The sequence below is a fragment of the Vicia villosa genome, linkage group LG1 (assembly GCF_029867415.1).
Source record: "Vicia villosa cultivar HV-30 ecotype Madison, WI linkage group LG1, Vvil1.0, whole genome shotgun sequence".
NCBI classification, from domain to species: domain Eukaryota; kingdom Viridiplantae; phylum Streptophyta; class Magnoliopsida; order Fabales; family Fabaceae; genus Vicia; species Vicia villosa.
This window is the reverse complement of record NC_081180.1, coordinates 108,963,333-108,982,827: the sequence shown is the minus strand read 5'-3', so window position 1 is coordinate 108,982,827 and position 19,495 is coordinate 108,963,333. Positions and strand designations below refer to the sequence as shown.

The following is a 19,495-nucleotide window of genomic DNA, read 5'->3' as shown; positions in this document are numbered from 1 at the left end:
TAATGATGCAATATTTTCTATTTGTTCTAATGTTGTTACCAATAGGACACTTTCCTTTATAAATATCACACACCGTAAATTTCAAAAAACAATCAATCAATCAAACTATTTTTCACATTTTTTCTTTATTTTACTTTATTTTAATGGATTCCTTAGACTAAGTGTTTAATTTTCCACATTCGTACTTAACGTTCTTTTGAGTAATTAAGGAACACATAGTTGAAGAAAAGAGGTCTTCCATTTACACAATGATTTGAAGAAAATAAAATTCATTTTTAAGACTTATCAATTGAATCTTGGCTAAATGTTCATAATTTAACAAAAAAATTGGCACGTCTAATGGGACATTATGACCAAAACTATTAGAAGTTTTCAATGAACAGGTCACATGTGCACTTAATATATGCAATTGTGGTCTTGTAACAACCCTAGTAGTATTAATCAACCATCCTCTACATGGAGGCCAGACTAAATATGACTAGATAAACCTTCACATTTAATGGGTATTGCCAACGACTATGTCTTTTCTCACTGCATCTATATATGTTATGGTTGTTCCACCCGAGGAACCAATGGTAATGATTGTATTTTACAAGATAACAATTAGAATAGAGGATATGTGACATCACATATTAAGTATCTCAACAACTTATCGACATTGTAATACACATGGTTCATAACGAGGTTCAACAAGTCAATGATTCGGAGAGCTAATGAGCTAATTCATGTGATAGTTCTCTCAAATCAACTGCTCAAGTAATTCACTGAAGCCAAATTAAGGCAACCATTGTTACTTAAGTCAAACGACTCATATAATGGTATGGTATTCCATGTCCAATTAAGTCATTGTTGTGGATAAAACATATGCGAGTATAAATAGTAAACTCACTAGCAAGTGATAAGAAATATATTGATCCTACGAGAATTGTGTTCTGAACATTTAATTAATCATCCAAAATAATAAAGAAACTCTTGAGTTAAAAAGATAGTAAAATTTAGTAACATGTCCCAACTTAGCATATAGTAAAAAGTAACAATAACAATAAATGAGTTCAAAACATATTTTGTAAATTTGTTGGACAATGGTTCATGAAATGATTTCATTTAAATGTTAATTATGTAATGTGGTTTCATGTAATTTGTGGTCATGACTAAACTTGGCGGTGTTTGTCAACAATGTCATAATATGCAATGACTCATTAAGATTACATTATGTATAAGTCATCTTTAAAATCATTATTCTTCGAGCAAAAATTGAAATGTTAACACTACATCTCTAATCTTGTATGTCTCAAGTGATTAACTGAGCAATGTATGTCTACTTGTTATTTAATTATATTAATTCTTGAGATCTATTTATTAAGCATTATTGCAACTTAACACAATGGTATTTGTTGTACCCCAATTTTTGACCACTGAGATCCCACCATATTTCCAAATATTAGGATCATCATTATGATCATGCATATTATTTTCTAACCAAAAATATACAAAAAAATTGTTGCTTGTTGCTTGTGTCCTAAGACAAGATACTAATCAAAGAGGAGACTGAGCAAATTAGGGTTTTGAGGCCCACAAGGAAGTTCAACATTATCCTATGATTCAAAGGGTTCTTCCATCAATATCCAAGTCCAAGGATGGCCCAATTCAAGATCAACCACATTCAAGATCACCTGAGACTCCAAAGTAGGGTTTTGACCTAATTCCACATGAAGGTTGACTTTTAATCAGGACATAGCTCCAAGACTCAAACCATGATTCAAGGGCATCCAAATAAATATTATAATCCATTCACATCATTCATTTGAAGAGGAGACCTTGATTCATATAGAATCCACAAAACTGCAGTTCATTTGGAAAAAGTCAACTTTGTGGGTCAACCTTTGATTTTTTAGAAAAATGGTCTACCATGAGATTTTAAGGATTCAAATCATCAACATATGACTATTGAATACATTTGACCTAGATAAATCAAGAAAATTCATCAAGAATCAAAAAGTTAAAATTAGGGTTTTTAAGCGATTTTGACCTCATTTTGGGAACTTCAAATTTCACCTACACACTCAAAAATCTCCCAACATGAAAGTTGTAGATCTTGATCAAATAAAGAACTTTGTCACTTATCTCATTTCAAGAAAAAATGATTATTTTGAGAGATATGGAATTATGAAGATTATGTTCAAAAAACTTAGAAATTTTTTAAGTGTTTTCACTTGAATTTTTCCTAACTTAGTGGTCATTTTTCTCCATGATCCCGAAAGAGTTTGAGAAAACATTTAACAAGTGAATTGAAGTATGTAGCAAGGTCTTTCCAAAGAGACCATTAGCATGAAATTCCATGGCTTGAGCTAGGAGATATGATTTTGCAAACAAGGCTCCATTACACTTGGAAATGAACATGAACATGAAGAACAAAGTTTAAATTTTGATTCAAATATGAAGAATCTTCAAAGTACAGGCCCTCTTGCTTGTTTGCAACACCATGATTAGAGGTTTACATACTCTTTTGAGCTATGATCCACATGCTTAAGCCATTAACCATTGAATCATTTCATTTCAAGCATAAAGATCACACTTCCATTCTTATAAATAGGCTTTAATCCAACCACTCTTGCATTGAGCCTCTAACTTGTTTCTTTTGCAGCAAAAGAAATTTAAATCCAACAAGCAAGCTCTCTATGATCAGATCAAAGTCTCCTAAGCATGCTTAAAGTCTTGTACCATGCTATGGAAAACCAAACTTTCTCTTTTCTTCATGAATAAGCAACCAAGTACAAGTATCACATGAGAGCTCAATTCAATTTGGTTCTTCCCTCCACAAATCTTAATTCATGCCTATAAATAGAGGGTATCACTCCCTTGATCAAACACACCAGAGTTCTCCAAGTTACTACCCAACTTGAAATTCTCATTTTTTCACCATTTCCATTTTGAGAGCCACTTTGAGTTAGAGAAAATCTAGGTGTCCAACAAAATTTCAAATAGTTTCTAATCATCATATAGAAGCTGTACATTACTTTCACCACTTCCAAAAACACCTCAAACACAAAAACACCATTAAGAGTCACCTTCAAACCATAAATTGAGATTTTTCATTTGGCTCGAGCATTCTTTGATCTTTCACCTCAGATACCTTCTATATCACATATAAAAGCTCCCCAAATACTTAATCCAGTTGTGTAACATCTGGAACCAAGAGTTCCATCCATAACTTTTTCACTGTGTAGGTACTATCGGGTTTGAACTCGGCCTCCATTTTCAGAGGTAAGAAGCTTGAACTTGAGCTTACTCATTTAAGCATCATTTTGAACAAAACTTGTTGCCATTCCACTCAGAATAATGTAGAGAACAATAGCCTTAAGGTTTTAGGGCCTAATTGTTTGTCTTGAGAATTTAATTTGAAAACTCAATTTTAGGGTTCTTGACGTTTTTCTAGAAATTCATGTGTTTAGGGATGAATTAACGTATGTTAATTATATGGTTAGATTCATATCTTAATGCTGAACATGTTGATGTTTTATTTTGCTAAAATTGATCAAGATTCAGAGAAGTTTGAATTTGAATTGCCATTGTTGTTGTTGTTGATGAACGAAGAAGATGAAGTTTAAAAATTCAGTTTTTGAACTTTGTTTATTTTATATTTATTGCAAGTCATTTCTATAACGACTATATCGTTACAGCTCAGTTGGCAAGTGTGTTTGTGTGAAGCGCGCCCTCTAGGTCTAGGGTTCGAATCCCCCTCGCCCCCAGACCTTTTGCTTCTTTTATTTCTTTTCTTCATATTTTCCATGTAGTTTTGCTATGTATGGAACCGGGCTCACCTTACTATCACTTAGCGTGTGTTGGCCCAGTGGTGTATGTTTTGTGATGTGTGTTAGAGGGCGTGGGTTCAAACCCTTCTAGGGCCATTTCATTATTTTTATCACTTGTTTCATTTCTCTTTTTTAATTAATTTCAACAATTAATTTAAAATAGAAAATTAATTTATTTTTCAATGAAATTTTACACACTATCTATTTAAGTAGTGTATTTTTAGGTTATGATTAAAAAATCCAAAAATATTTATTTTTATCTCATTAAAAAAATTAATCAAAAATATGTCTTTTAAATGTTAAAAAATTAACAAAAAAAACATTTCTTTTGAATGTTTTCTTCAAATCAATCTTGTTTATTTTTGTAAATATATTTTCTAGGGTTAGGATAAAATGTCTTTGACTTTCTCATGTACCCTTAGACCAATTATCTTTTAGGATTTGATATTTAATCATTAAAAAATCAATTAGATTTAGGAGTTGATTTAAAACCCTAATCCAAAAAATAGCTTGATCTTTGTTTATCCATGTATACCTTGATCATTATCCTTTGTACTTGTACATATAGTTGTTGATTTCCATCCTTGTGTTTTTGTACTTGTCTCCATTATATTATCTTGGTATATATCTTGTTTATCTAACCATATGCATAAGGTTCATATCTATCATTCATGCATGAATCCATTTAAAGGTATAAACATCCTTGCTCATTATCATTGATGATTATTATACTTACTTGTTTGTATTTTGTGACATATGTTATCGCGCACACACACACACACAGACACACACACGCTCACACACACTTGAGGTATCCATTGATTGATTGCTTAAGTTGTTTTGTTGAAAATCCAAAGGAATGAGAATGGTATTGACTAAAATTGTCAAGGTACTCAAACTCTTTTCCAAATCTCTTTTATTTTGTGTTAAGTATTGTTAAAGCTTTTCACTTTTTAAAAAAATGGGTTTGTATTGTTAAAGCTCAACCTTTTTAAACCCACCCTTGATTTTGTATTGTTAAAGCTCAACCAACCTTTTTGTTTTGAAACCTTGGCACTAAGAGGAGAATTATTCCCAGTGAAACTACTCTTAGTCCATTGACCTTGTATTGGTAAAGCTTATTCCCTCTTTTATTGGTTTTGTATTGTTAAAGCTCAACCACCCTTTTATTTTAAATCCTTGGTACTAAGAGAAGAATTATTCCCGATGAAACTACTCTGAGTCCATTGACCTTGTATTGTTAAAGCTTTGTCCCTTTTTTATTAAAAACTTGTTAAGTATTGTTAAAGCTTAACACCCAAAAAGATTTTTTGGCCACTTTGGCCCCCTTTTATTTTCCTTTTAAGAGGAACTACAAAAGCTCTGACTTCCCTTTTCTTAAAAGGGGTATGTAGGTCTAAGGTGCGATGTCTTATCGAGCTCACTTTCAAAAAAATATTTTCCCATCCCCACACTACATTTTAACAAATTCACATATGCTTTTTCAAAATAAAATGTACACAAAAATAATAACATTTTCAAAGAGTTTCCCATGGGATATCATGGATATGAGGGGTGCTTAAAACCTTCCCCTTGTATAACAAATCCTCCGTACCCAAATCTCTTATAAGTTTATTAGTTTTGATTTTAAAAAAAATTCTGTGGGTTTTATTCGCTCTTTCTCCCATTCCTTTTAGAAACAATAAAGCACGGTGGCGACTTTGTTTAAAACAAATGAGCTAAGTCTTTCCCGTGACTTTAGTCTCACCAATTTCACCGCTGCAGTATTTATCTATAAGATGATCAGACTTTTGGTTAGACATATAGCATAAACATACAAGAACTAAATATGACATAAAAATACATTTAATCACATTCAAAAGATTAATTGCTCATAGAACTTCACACTATCCAACAAAAAAATAATAGCTTACAATGAGATTAGCTACAACTAAAAACTGAGAATTCAATTAACTCATTATTATATAAAGAGTATGAAAATGACAAACATAAGAAGTCACAATAACCTCATGCAATCTTCCAAGTGCATACGACATTTGGTGTAGTGACTCTCAATGTTATCTTCACAACAAAAACTAATATAAGAAAGGGAAATTAATGATGGATGCAACCTCTAATTTGTCTTTGTCCACCTTTGATGGTGTAAGGTTTTGTTTCCTTTTATATATAATTTCATTTTGTAGTGTTATATTTATGAATGTCCTAAACCAGGGCACCCTCGCCCAGGAGTCGTGTCGCCGGGGTGATGACCTAACGTGTGAGTCAAGAATGGAGGAGTCTCCACTAACTCCTAAAATTAAAGCGGACAATAAATCCTCCTAAGAGGAAGGGAATGGTTGATGCCACTCTAGGATCTAGATACCTCTATAAATAGATTTCATCTCAAGAAGAAATGACATATCCTAAGTGATACACAGTCTCTACATTTTAAAAGGTACAACACTCACCATATCTGGGCACTGCCACATATCTAGACACACAATCCTTCACCCTGGAAAATCATCTCTCTGTTTTTAGGTAAACCCAAAAAACTAACAAAATTGTATTTTTTATGTTTCTTTTCTTGATTGGTCGAGTTTATATGTTTGACTTCATTAATAGTTAGATTGGAAACTTTGTTTATCTATGGTTTGGTTCTTTTCCCCAACACTGACAACTTTGTTGATGTTAACGCTATTAGGATTTTCTTGATTGGGAACCCTGATCCAACCTTGCTAGGTGATACTTATCATTCCATCCCACTTAGGACTGATAAGCATAAATGGACTATTGTATGTTGTGCACCTTTGTTGTATAGGTGATTTATTTCTCACTTCCCTGAGACTCTTGCTTTCTGGGATAACAAAAAGTGTTTGAGGTGGTCACAAAGGATTATGTCTCTTGTTAGCTCTGATATTTTTTGGTACTATCATGTTTACTTATATGCCAAGATTGCTGGTAGTTGTGGAGAATTCTCTAATTTGCCTCTTCTTGGTACGCAATGAGGAATCAATTACAACCCTATTCTAGCCAGACGTCAGATGGGGTATCCTTTGATTGACAAGCCTCGTAATATTTTGGTAGAAGGATTCTTTTTCATGAATGAAAAAAATGAACAAGGATTGAGGAAGAAGATTGTACATGCGTGGCACAACATCTGATGGAAAGGTAGAGAAGAACTTGGGAAGAAAGATTGTGTTGCTAAGGAAACATATGCGAAGTGGGTGACTAGTAGAACCATTGAGTTGAAGATGACTTATGCCCCATTTCCTCCACTATATAGTGCTCTTATTGATTCTATTTTCCCTATCATTCTTGCTGAAGATTTGGAAGATCCACAAGTTGCTTGTGACCAATTGAAGATTAAGAGAGATGAGTGGGAGAATAAATTTCATGCTTCTATGCTTCTGATGTAGAGAAGATAGAATTACTAAGGAAGTTGAAAGAGAAAGATGAATTTCTTCTTCAGAAGGATGTTTTACTTCAACAAAAGGATGACCAGCTTCGCCAGAAGGATGCTCTAGTTGAGAAAGTCCGCAAGAAGAGGAGAGTGCAAGAGGATTTATTTTCCTCTAGCATTGTGCCATTGCATGATTATTCTGACATCCCTGCCACTTCAGGTGCTTGGAAGGGAATTGTAGACAAATTGATCGAAGAAAGGACAAAGATGTAGGAGTCATATAAGTCTAAGATTAGGAAGCTCAAGAAGATGCTGCAGACTGTTGGGACTTCATCAAGTTCTAGGATTTAGTTCTTTAATTGTGTATATAGGATTATGAAATTATGTACTCAAATTGTCATCCTCTTTATCTATTCAATAAAAGGAGTTATTAAGTTATTTTGCTTGTAGCTCTTTGCGATGTTTGCAAATTGTTTATCATCTTATTGTTCCTTGAAACTCAAATAATAAAAAATAAAACATTTGCATTACATATCATGCATCATTTGCATTTTTATCTTGCCTTTAGATTTGGCTCAGAATCTGATTCCGTTTTAACTTCATTCACTCAAGCTATCTCACCGATATTCAACTCGAGCTAATTACCAGAGAAAGACGGAAGGTCTAGAGCAAGAGAATAGATAGTTAAGTGAAGAAGTTGCTACTTTGAGATCAGGAGTGGAACGTCTCAATGCTATGGTGGAAACTTTAGTTGCTACTCAATCTCAGGCTCAGGTTCAAGCTCAAGTCCAGAATCCGATTCCTCCACCTCAAAATCAGCCCCAAGGGCAAACTACTATGATTTCTGAAGTCGTGTCTACACCAATCCCTGCTATTACAACTATTGTTGTTAATCAACCTCATATGCCCAAAGCATAATCAATCAAATTAAAATCTATACATTTTTGAATATCAACAAATATTTTTTAAATTATAAAAATTTAAATTAAATATCAACAAATTTTGCTCTCTTCTTAACTATATCAATATATTTATACCAGCCTGTGTCCGACCACCATACATGAGGCTCAAATAATATTTGGAAGGTAGCAGAGGCGAGCCTAAATCGAACATAAACGAGATCAAATAATTATTTATTGACTTAGCCATAACTCATATCATCCACTTGTATTCTGTAGACAAACAAACATGTCAATTAATGATAATAAAGGCACGTTCAACTTCTTAACTAATCTCAAAAAAACATTTTGCCCATATGAGACTCATGCTTGAGGGACTGTGTACATGCCTGATTTCTCATTATAACTTAGCTTATCCCGATTGATAAGACATCTCCATAAGAACAAGGTCAAGTTGAAGCAGCTAATTTATTAGGTTGGTTAGATTGAGAACATTATGGCTTAGAATTTGGGCAATCAAGCCTGATTTTTAATCACCATTAAGAGGTTATACAAATCATAGACAATCATATTAAATTGCATTTGAAGGGCTTTACGTGCAATACATGTCATAATTACTATTTAAGGGGAAGAACACAAGGAAAAGGAGATACACAATTCATAAGAACATTTAATTGTTACTATACTTGCCCTCCCTAACAGGGTTTTCTTTGGTATACTTTTATGAGTACATAAATGAAAATATGGATTATTTATTTGATTGAATATCACAAAATTTATTTATATATTATAAAAAGTTTAAATTGAATACTAAACGAATTTGATTATTAAAAAGGCTTTTAAAACCTCTTAAATTCTACCTAATTAGACTCCTTGTAAGTAGGGTTGTTTTTGGGCTTTAGGAACCGAGATTCCCCCAAGAATCAGACCAGTAGACCTGACCCATTGGACCGACTAAATAAGGCATGGACCGGTAATAGATAAAATTTTGATCGGATTCCCGAATGAAGAACCAGATCAATTATCCAATGAGTAAACGAAACAAATAATGTAAAATTTGTTTTCATTTCCTCACTTTTTCCCACTCCTTCAGATACGCTCCCATGTCTCTCATTCTTTCCTCTGATGACTTTCTCTTCCCCTCTCTATTTCCGATCACGCATATGCCAAATACTTTAGTGTAGTGTTACTGATTTTACGTGTGCTTCTTCTTCTCCGTAAGTGTTGAGTATATCTGTTTCAAAGAGAGTTAGAGTTAATTGTTCCGTTTGTTATTTTTCTTATACTATTCTTTATCTTTACCAGGTTTGCATGTTTGATTTGATGAATCGTTTATTACCATGTTTCAGTTTTGACCTAATTTTTTTACCTAAAATGTTTTGTTACTTTCTGACCCAAATATTTTGATTGTTTTAGAGTTTGTAAATGCATGTTACAATTTTGACTTGAGTTTTGTGTTTCATGTTTGATTAATAATAATAAAGGGTTAGGGTTTTCTTTTGCTGAGTTTTGGTTATAATAAAGGTTCAGCTAGAGTTTTGAACAATTGTTTGTGTTCTGTTCTTAATAAAGTAGAGCTTCTGTTGCTGAGTTTTGTTCCAATTTCCTATTACATTATTGTTTGATTGATTGTATTTTCTTCCATGTCTTTTCAAGATTCCTCATTGACTCCAATCATGGATGATCTGATTGATATTAATATATTGTTTGATGATATTGGGGAAGAGGAGACAACAGATGGAGGTAACTGAGAGATTGGTGAGAAGATTGATTTGGAGCTTCCAGTTCCAACTAATAACACTACTCAAAATACTCCCACTGAAAATACTACTACTCAAAATAACACTATTCAAAATACTATGAAAGTTGAGGTTGAAAGGTAATAATGACAAAGAGGTTGCACAATCTAGTTTAAACATAGGGGATAATACTCCTAGTTTGACAACTTGGACATATAATCATGCTAGGGTTAGAGAAATTGCAACACATATGATTCTAGGTCATGAATTTCCTTTTTTTTGTTATGGAAGGTGTTATATTTAATGAGTTTCTAAGAGAGATTTATCCATGGTACAAAAATGTTACTAGGCAACATATTAAGTTTTTGTGAGACATTTTATGAGGCTGAGAGAGTTAAAATGAAAAGGTCTATGGCTTTAATTAACAGGGTCAGTCTTACCACTGACTTGTGGTGGTCTGGTGAACAGAGGATAGGTTATATGATTGTGATTGGTCATTTCATTGATTCAAAATGGCAGCTTCACAAAAGAGTTTTATCTTTTAAGAATGTGCCACCACCACATTCCGAGGAGGTTTGTGTAGGGAGCTGATTAAGGTGATGGATGATTGGGGAATAAGGGATAAGGTAGCTTGAATTTCTGTAGATAATTCCAGTGCTAATGATAATTGCATTGCTATATTGAAGAGGGATTATTCTGGTAGGAGAAATTTACCATTAGATGGTAAATTGTTGGTGCAGGATGCTCTTGATATAATTAAAGTGAATGTTGATAAGATTAAAAGTGGTGTCAAATACTTGTTGAATTTTGAAACTAGATGCAAAGAATTCAAAAACTTTGTTGATGAGTGAGTTGCAACTTGAAGGAAAAATGCAAGTGTTGGATACCAAGACAAGGTGGAACTCAACTTGGTTGATGTTGTCCACTACATACCACTATAGAGAAGTGTGGCCTAGATACACCGAGGAAAATGGTACATTTCTCATCTTTTTTCCTGAGACAAATGATTGGGAAGATGTTCATGATATTTGCAAGTTTTTAGAGGTTTTTGCTTATGTTACATCAATTATAAGTGGCACCTCTTACCATACTGCTAATCTGTTTTTGGCTGACATTTACAGGGTGACAGTTCTACTTGATAAACCTTCAAGCATTTCAAATAATCCTCAAGTGCAGACGCTTGCTAATAAAATGAAGTTGAAATATGACAAGTATTGGCCAGAGTCTAATACATTGCTTTCTTTTGGTGTAGTTCTTGATCTAAGGTACGCACATTAATTAAGTTGCCATTGCATCGTACATTAGATAGCTTTATATGTTGCCTTGTAATTCATTTTAGCCTATGATGATTTCTGTTTGATATGAATGTTTTATATCTGAGGCCAACTCTACATGATCTGCTTGATATGTTAACTTGTGATTAAATTTAGCCTATGATGATTTCTGTTTGATATGAATGTCTAATATCTGAGGCCAACTTTGTATTATCTGATTAATATGTTGCATTGTGATTCAATTTGGCCTGTGATGATTTCTGTTTGATCTCATGTTGTTCCTTAGTGCCTATGATGAATTCTGTATGATATTAATGTTTTATATGTGAGGCCAACTCTGTATGATCTGCTTGATATGTTGTCTTGTGATTCAATTTAGCCTATGATGATTATCTGAGGCCTATTCTGCATTGTGAGTTGTGATTTAATAATGCCTATTGATTCAATTAAGTTGTCTTATTAGTAGTGATTTAATAGTGCCCATGATGAATTCTGTCTGATTTGCTTCATTTGATAATAGTATTTGAGGCCTGTTTTTTTACCTGCTTGTGAATTTAATTGTGTCTGAGGCCTATTTTGTTACCTCCTTGTGAGTTCTTCTATGCCTATGATGAAAATTAATTATGAGGCCAACTATGTTGCCTTGTGAATTATTTTGGGGCCAATATTGTTACCTTATACTCTATTTGATCCAATAGGTATAATATGATCTTCATCAAATGGGTATATCCCTTCTTGTATCCAAATCCTACTTAAGCACATGCCTATGAACAAGAGTTGTCAACCAACTTAAGTTCCCTCTTCCAATTGTATCAAGATACCTATGAAACCAATGATGAGATTGCCCCTGCTGTATCTGAAAGTCCAGAAGTAGGACCTATTTATGGGTCGGGAAGGAGGAATTTTGAGAGGTTTTTAGAAATTATTGTGGGTAATAATAATTCAAAATCTGATATTGAATTATATCTTGAGGAACCTTCCTTGAAGATTTCCCTAAAGCTAAATTTGATGTTTTAACTTGGTGGATGGGGAATGAAGCCAATTATCCTGTTCTTAGTAAATTGGCAAAGGATATCCTAATTGTTCCAGTTATTACTGTTGCTTCAGAAACAACTTTTAGTGTTGGAAAAAAGATTATTGATCCGAAACAATCATCTATGAAAATTAAGACAGTAGAAGTGGTACTTTGTGGATGTGATTAGGTGAAGGAGAAGTATGTGATTAAGAAGGGCTGCACTGCTAGTATTGTAAGTAAATTTTTCATGTCTTTTTTAATTTAATATGTGTATTGCTTAATATTCTATCTCACTAATACATTTCCATTTGTAGCTTGAGGAACCACAAGATGAACCTTTGACATATCATTTTGGTGAAGATCCAGGTGTCGCTTCTTCTACAACTACAACTTGAAGATTTGTATTTGCAATGCCAATGATGAGACTGTTCTGAGGCATCATTAATATAATGTAAGGATATTTTGTACTTTTTAAAAACATAAGTTTCAAAACTTATGTTTTAACAAGTTTTTTGAGCTGGTTATGTAATATAATGTCAAATGATACAATGTGAATTTAGTATCAAAGTTATGCCCAATATTATGTTGGAAATTATGTTATTTAGTTTTTCAAAAAATTTGGAAACTCTGATTGTGAATTAAACATGTTGGAAATTCTGAAATTTATTTTTTTAATTATATTTCAGGTGGTCCGATTACCTGACCAAAAATCGGACCAGTCTCGATTATCATAAGGCAAGTAATTTAAATTCGATCCGGTCTCGAATCTCGATTTACCTGAATGTACCAGACCAATTTTGAGCCAAAAAAATTCCATCACGATTATAGTCCAATCTTGATTTACTCGATTAGAGTTTCAGTCCTCTTCTCGGGAACTGCTTACTCGGACCGGCCCAGACCGAAAACAACCCTACTTGTAACTTGTAAGACCCCTTAAATCTTTCAAGCTTAGGGTTACCATAACACATCCTATTTCAATAGCGGGGATTTTTCTGCAATATTGAAAACTGTACAAGAATACCCTTGTAAACCTTTTTTATTACGATATTACCCTGAAATTGCCCACGTCCCCCGCTCTCACAATACAGACGGTGGCAAGAGGCACAATCGTTCTAAACCCCTAATAAACCCTTTCATCAGCGCCGCCACCGTCTCTCTCTCTCTCTCTCTCTCTCTCTCTCTCTCTCTCTCACACACACACACACACACACACATCACTGTCGCCTTGCGTCAGAAAGATATTGCAACTGTATCACGGTGCGAGATGGAGATAACTCACGACCAGGAAGCTCTTCCAAACAGCAAACCTTCCACCGAACAGGTAAAATAATATACTCATAAACCCTAGTTTCTGTCTTCCTATATCACACACTGTTAATTGCTAGTATCCATTACTTGTAAATCGACGAAACTTGTAACTGTAACGGAAGAAGAAAAACTGAACTATGCCTTGGAATGGACTGGATCTTACTAAACTAATTGTTATTAAGATTTCGGACTCAGCTTTCAGAGTTAGGAATTATCATTGATTCAGTCCATTTCGTGATTTTCATGCTTGGATTTTATTATTCTAACATAGTTTTAGGTTAAGATGGAGCATGCTTCTTATTTCCTATATTGCTTTGCAGGACATTATTGATGAACTAAAATTGAGATCAAAGAAGTATCTCAGAGGAGAAGGTGCTAATTTGAAGGTATTAAGCTTTGAGTTTATTGAAATTGAAACATTGCTTCCCGATTGACGATGAGTTTGTTGTTTAACCTTAATTAATTTGTGAACTATGGTTTTACAGGGTTTGAAGGATAAAAAGCTTAGGAGTCAGTTAGTTGCTAGAGAGAAATTATATGGAGAATCTGCAAAAGCTGCTGCCAAGGCCGAGAAAGTTAGTTATTTTTAATTTGGCTTTCCTGTTTGCTTAATTTAACTCGTCTTTATTTTTTATTTTCCGTTATGCATCATGCTAGAGTGAATTATTTTAAAATGTTTTTTGTTGGATGTTGCTGATAAAGGATAATCAAATGTGTGAAATGTTTGATGTGGTATACTTCATAGCATATTTCAGTTTGTGTTTTATTACCTTTGTGGTGGATTATCGTTGAGCCTGACCAACCTCAATATTTGTTGGTACGACTTTACTTGATAAAAACTAAAACTGAAAATTGGTATGAGAAGAATTTTATTTATAGCATCAAATTTTGATAATTTAAGGATGATTACGCAAACACAGGTTTGTTAACTAACCTTTTTTTATGGTCAACAAGGACGATTTTGTAGTCAAATGTCACTCCTACCCTTATTCATCTTTATTATATGTTAAGAAAATATAAAAATGCATTTCTCTTATCCTTTCTTAGCATATAGTACTGTATAATGATGAAGATTGATGATGACAATAGCAAATGACCATTCAATATTTTCAAAATAACTGAATAACAAATTAGTTAACGAGGATGTTAGCCTTGCAGTTGCTTATAATTGTCAATCATCTTGCGGCAGTTGTCGAGTCATTCACTGCTAATTCTTTCAGAATTATGAAGTGGTTTCACGATGCCAGAACTAGATATTCTAAATTAATTTCAGCTACTTTAGATCGGTTTAATTAGTATTGAGAACCAAGTGGTCTATTGGGTTTCTGATTTTGAGGGATGATAGTGTCACATTGTGAAAAAAAAAGTTTGATCTTGTGTAATTTGTGATCATTGATGTCAGTTTTTTTTATTAGCTATTTAGCCATACCGACAGTTACATGGTTTATGTAGCGGCTTTCTAATTTTGATTATGCAGTGGATTATGCCTAGTGATCAAGGTTTTTTGGAGGCTGAAGGCATAGAAAAGACGTATAGGATCAAGCAGGAGACAATAGCCCGTGAAGTTGATATTTTAAGCTCAAGGAACCAATATGACATTACTTTACCAGGTACTGCTAATTATTGCTTGTTAATAGTAGTATCTCACTATGATGCAAAATATGGGTACGGTACATGATACAGATACCGGTATGGGACACAGAGTTAAAAAAAGGTATGGCTATGTCAGTAAAAAACAAGAGTTTATCAATAAAGATGAATAACGGTAGGAATGTCATTTGAGTATTATACAGTATATGCTAAGAGTAAGAAAGGATAAGGGAAATGCATTTTTATATGTTAAGAAAATATAAAAATGACATGAGTGACCCAATTCCTTGCTGTCACACACACACACACACACAATAAAAATTACCCAATTTCTTGCTGTCATTAGAATTTCAATTTAACAGAAGCAAGAAGGTTGTGCTTCTATCCATTATTGCCATGAGCATTGTTGTTGTTTTTCACAAATCTATGATATATGTTTGGGAAATAAGAAAAAGCAAATCAATGTATTTTGGCCAAATCAAAGATGCATGAGGGACAATGATAAACATTCAACTCAACATAATTAAGAATAAAGATAAAACATAGAGTAAAGAGCTCAAAAAAACAGTTTTTAATCTCCCTCTAACAGAAGAAAATCAGCTACTCATGATTAAAAATCTAAGAGAAAAATAGAAAGGAATTTCAATGAATTTTTAAGCTCCCCTTCCAGTCATCTTTTTTCCTCTGCCTCCTCCCTTGAAAAAGCCCCCTTTCCGCTCTCTCCTTAATATGAGTGCTTGATTTCTCTAGTGTCTAGTGTTTGGGAAGTTAGAATGTGAGTGCCTGGAGGTTGGACTTTCATTTCTAGATTAACAAATGCATAGACACTGTCTTCCCTGTGCCCGAGCGCTAGAAGTTGACAAAAGCATTTTTTTTTGCCCCAATAAATGCTGAAAAATTTAAATAAATGCTTAAAAATGCTAAGCTATCAATTAATGAAATATAAGGGAAATGAAATGCAATATGAAGTCTCAAAAATTTAAAATGAAACATTCAATTCCCACACACATAAGTTTATTTCCTTTTCTGTTCTTAAAAAGGTTTGGTTTTGCAGTCAGATAACTTGGGCTCTCCATTATTTACTGATGCACAGAACCTCTCTTCACTAGAAGAATTTTATTCTCTGAATATGTCATTTATTTTATTTTTCTGCAATAAATATTCGCAGAGCTTGGTCCATATACTCTAGACTTTACTTCAAGTGGCCGATATATGGCTGTTGGCGGTCGTAAGGGCCACCTAGCAATTGTGGACATGATGAATCTGAGCCTTATCAGAGAGCTTCAGGTATACTTAATCAATGTCGACCTTCCATTTGTTTGTTTTTATTAAATGTTTGATTTTATCTTCTTTACTGGTGATACTCGACACGCCTTCTTTAGACGGGACCATATTGTGTTGCTTATTTTCAGAATCTACTATTTTTTAGCTACTGAGAGAAGCACTAAAACAACTTCTTTGATGTTTATTTAGAAACATCTAATTATTATAATTACTTTTAATCATACATTTTAAGTAAAAGTTTCACTTTTTTCACACACATGAAACAAATAAGCCCTACATCTAATGTCGGAGAGAAATGGTTACATTTTACTGTTTATTTATTGAGTATTTCGTTAAATTATTATTGGATTTTAATATTTGGTTTTTCAGGTAAGAGAAACTGTGCGTGATGTGGCTTTCTTACATAATGAGCTCTTTTTTGCCGCTGCCCAGAAAAAGTAATTTATCATCCCTGGTTTGCTGTTGTACTGTTTAATGTTTATCTATAAATGTTTGCTTCTTTGTTGAATGGGTCCGTACAATTAAGCGAATAAGAGTAGCTCAGGGGGGCTAAGCAGGGAAGATTTATAAAATATGTTACATAGACTTAAAAAAATGTTTGGGGGCAGGGGACCTCAATGCATATGTCATGCCACTCCTTTGCATGTTATTCATGCTTTCTGATTCTTGCATGCGTCATGGATCACAAAATATCGCATTTTGCATCATTTATGTTTCTTTGTACGAAACTCCACGTGCTTCTGATTTTACGTAAAATTTGAAATGCAATTACAGAAATTGGGGCTATTGAGATTTTACTTGTGTTCCTTATTTTGTAGAAATGACGAGCTTAATAATCAAATATAAACCCTGTAAGATTGTTTGTAGCTTGATATTTGCTATCTCTTGGAAAAGTTGATCAGACTGTTTTCCGCAATAAAATATTATATGTGGGGGCATTATCTCCGTGTTGAATGACTTCATAGTTTTCAAAATTTGACAGGTATTCATACATATATAGTCGTGAAGGCACAGAGCTTCACTGCCTAAAGGTTGGTTAATTGCTTCTGTAATATTTTAAAATTTAGCCAATGGTGACGTCAATGTTTCTACATATTTTGATAGCTAAATATGTCTTTTATAGTTGAACCTTCCAGTTAGTATGCAAGTGTATTTTTATCTGATGGGTATCTATTTTCCTTTCTTATCCACCATTCATCTGAGGGTGCGTTAATTTTTATTAGTGCTGCTTCAAATAGTACTAAATCCGAATCCTAATCTATGAGTCAGGTTACTGTATAGAGTTGTCATTCAGGTGTGTCCACTAGCAGAACACCAGGCAGATATACATCCTATACTGTGCTGTTTTTCATTAGTTTTTAACTCTTGGAAGTTTCAAAATAGTTAAAATGGTTGCCTTTTATTGTCTCCTGAAACTCTATATATGGGATGCATCCTTAAGGAGTTGAGCTGTGTTTTATTTTCTTTTCAGGATCATGGTTCAGTGTTGAGGCTGCAGTTTCTGAAAAACCATTTTCTCCTGGCTTCTACCAACAAATTTGGGATGCTTACTTATCAGGATGTTTCAATGGGTGATATAGTTGGGAAATATCGAACTGGTTTAGGACGTACAAATGTGATGCAAGTAAACCCTTACAATTCAGTTGTTTCTTTAGGTCACTCAGCCGGTACAGTTACCATGTGGAAGCCAACTAGTTCTTCTCCCCTTGTCAAGATGCTATGTCATCACGGGCCAGTCTCGGCACTGGCATTTCACCCAAATGGCCACATAATGGCCACAGCTGGGAAAGATAAAAAAATTAAACTTTGGGACTTGAGGAAGTATGAGGCTTTTCAAACATTACCAGGCCATGCAAATACTTTGGAGTTTAGTCAAAAAGGCTTGCTTGCTTGTGGTAATGGTTCATATATCCAGGTTCTTAGGGATGTTTCTGGTGCACAGAACTATTCAAGGTACATGACTCATTCAATGGTAAAGGGTTATCAGATAGGGAAGTTAGCTTTCCGACCATACGAAGATGTTCTAGGCATAGGGCATTCAATGGGTTGGTCTAGTATTCTTATTCCAGGAGCAGGAGAACCCAACTTTGATTCATGGGTTGCGAATCCATTCGAGACACCTAAGCAGAGAAGAGAAAAGGAAGTACAGTCTCTTCGTGATAAGCTTCCAGTCGAGACAATCATGCTAGATCCCAGCAAGATCGGTACTGTGAAATTTACTAAAAAAGAGAAGCCAACTGTGGAAGAGATGGATGCTGATATGGAAGCTGCTGTTGAAGCTGTCAAGGGCAAGAAACTGAAAAAGAAAACAAAAGGAAGAAGTAAGGCAGGTAAAATAATGCCTAAAAAGCAAGATGCAATTGCCACGGCAAAGAGGCCTTATTTGGAGCAGAAAATTCAAGAAGAGAAAAACGCATCTAGTAAGAAACAGAAAACTAATGAGGGAGTTGAACTACCAAAATCTTTACAGCGGTTTGCTCATAAGAAACCATCATCATAATTAAATTTTGCCAAGATAAGTCGGCATTTTTGAGGTTTTATTATCGTGTAAGCTTTTTATTTGTATTTTGTGTTCTCTTTGATATTGTAGCCATTGGCCTTAGAAATTGATATTTGTTGCCTTCCATGTTAGGCATATCCAATTTTTGCCTTTAATTCCCTTTATTCATTTTTATTTTCATTATTTATACACATTCTTTAGCTATTAATAAAAAATTGAAAACCTAAAAACTTTAGGAAACGCCATTTATATATCTTCAAACAAAGAAGATATGTTGTTTAGTCCATGTTTAGATGTTCACTAACATGTGTATTCGGGTGTTTTTCAAGAGAAACTCTCAATCCACTCCAAAGGATTTTTAGGTACCTTGTGTGTTGTCAAAAATGCCCTCCTGTTTTTGAAGATGTATCTATGGAAGTATTTTTTTTATTTAACATTGATTTGTTCCGTAGTTGTATCTACGGATTCTTCTCTTAACTGAATTAATTTGGAGTTTTCTCCTAGGCTTTCCAATTTAATTCCAGAAAAACTTAAATTTTGGGATAAAACAGGTGTTTCCTGATGTGTATCTTCGGAATTAGGAGACGTAAATGTAATTGCGCAAGGTGTCTAAGAGTATTATGGAGTAGTAGATTGGGATATTGTTTTTTTGAGTACATAAGTTTTAATACATAATTTTTGAGAGTTTCTTTTCC

At 33.8% G+C, this 19,495-nt stretch overlaps 2 protein-coding genes across 2 annotated transcripts; both read left to right on the top strand.

The window, feature by feature from the left end:
* Window positions 1-10,168: 10,168 nt before the first annotated feature.
* Window positions 10,169-12,513, top strand: LOC131651204 (zinc finger BED domain-containing protein RICESLEEPER 1-like). The gene is made up of 7 exons (XM_058920874.1): window positions 10,169-10,258; window positions 10,349-10,402; window positions 10,516-10,676; window positions 10,771-11,094; window positions 11,898-12,034; window positions 12,142-12,284; window positions 12,433-12,513. Exons 1-7 carry the CDS (start codon window positions 10,169-10,171, stop codon window positions 12,511-12,513), a joined length of 990 nt encoding a protein of 329 aa, XP_058776857.1.
* Window positions 12,514-13,180: 667 nt separating this feature from the next.
* Window positions 13,181-18,959, top strand: LOC131643810 (probable U3 small nucleolar RNA-associated protein 7). The gene is made up of 8 exons (XM_058914133.1): window positions 13,181-13,439; window positions 13,747-13,812; window positions 13,912-14,001; window positions 14,904-15,036; window positions 16,185-16,303; window positions 16,670-16,737; window positions 17,283-17,331; window positions 17,772-18,959. The coding sequence occupies exons 1-8, from the start codon at window positions 13,383-13,385 to the stop codon at window positions 18,798-18,800; spliced, it is 1,611 nt and encodes a 536-aa protein (XP_058770116.1). The 5' UTR covers window positions 13,181-13,382; the 3' UTR covers window positions 18,801-18,959.
* Window positions 18,960-19,495: the final 536 nt, after the last annotated feature.

What these genes read in the sequence shown, in the direction of transcription:
- LOC131643810 (XM_058914133.1), top strand. Translation starts at nt 13,383, where the DNA reads ATGGAGATAACTCACGACCAGGAAGCTCTTCCAAACAGCAAACCTTCC. An exon ending in GCAAACCTTCCACCGAACAG is followed by an intron (nt 13,440 to 13,746) that starts GTAAAATAATAT and finishes ATTGCTTTGCAG; the next exon opens with GACATTATTGATGAACTAAA. An exon ending in TTTGCCGCTGCCCAGAAAAA is followed by an intron (nt 16,738 to 17,282) that starts GTAATTTATCAT and finishes AAAATTTGACAG; the next exon opens with GTATTCATACATATATAGTC.
- LOC131651204 (XM_058920874.1), top strand. Translation starts at nt 10,169, where the DNA reads ATGTTACTAGGCAACATATTAAGTTTTTGTGAGACATTTTATGAGGCT. An exon ending in TTCAAAAACTTTGTTGATGA is followed by an intron (nt 10,677 to 10,770) that starts GTGAGTTGCAAC and finishes ATACCACTATAG; the next exon opens with AGAAGTGTGGCCTAGATACA. An exon ending in AAATTAAGACAGTAGAAGTG is followed by an intron (nt 12,285 to 12,432) that starts GTACTTTGTGGA and finishes TTCCATTTGTAG; the next exon opens with CTTGAGGAACCACAAGATGA.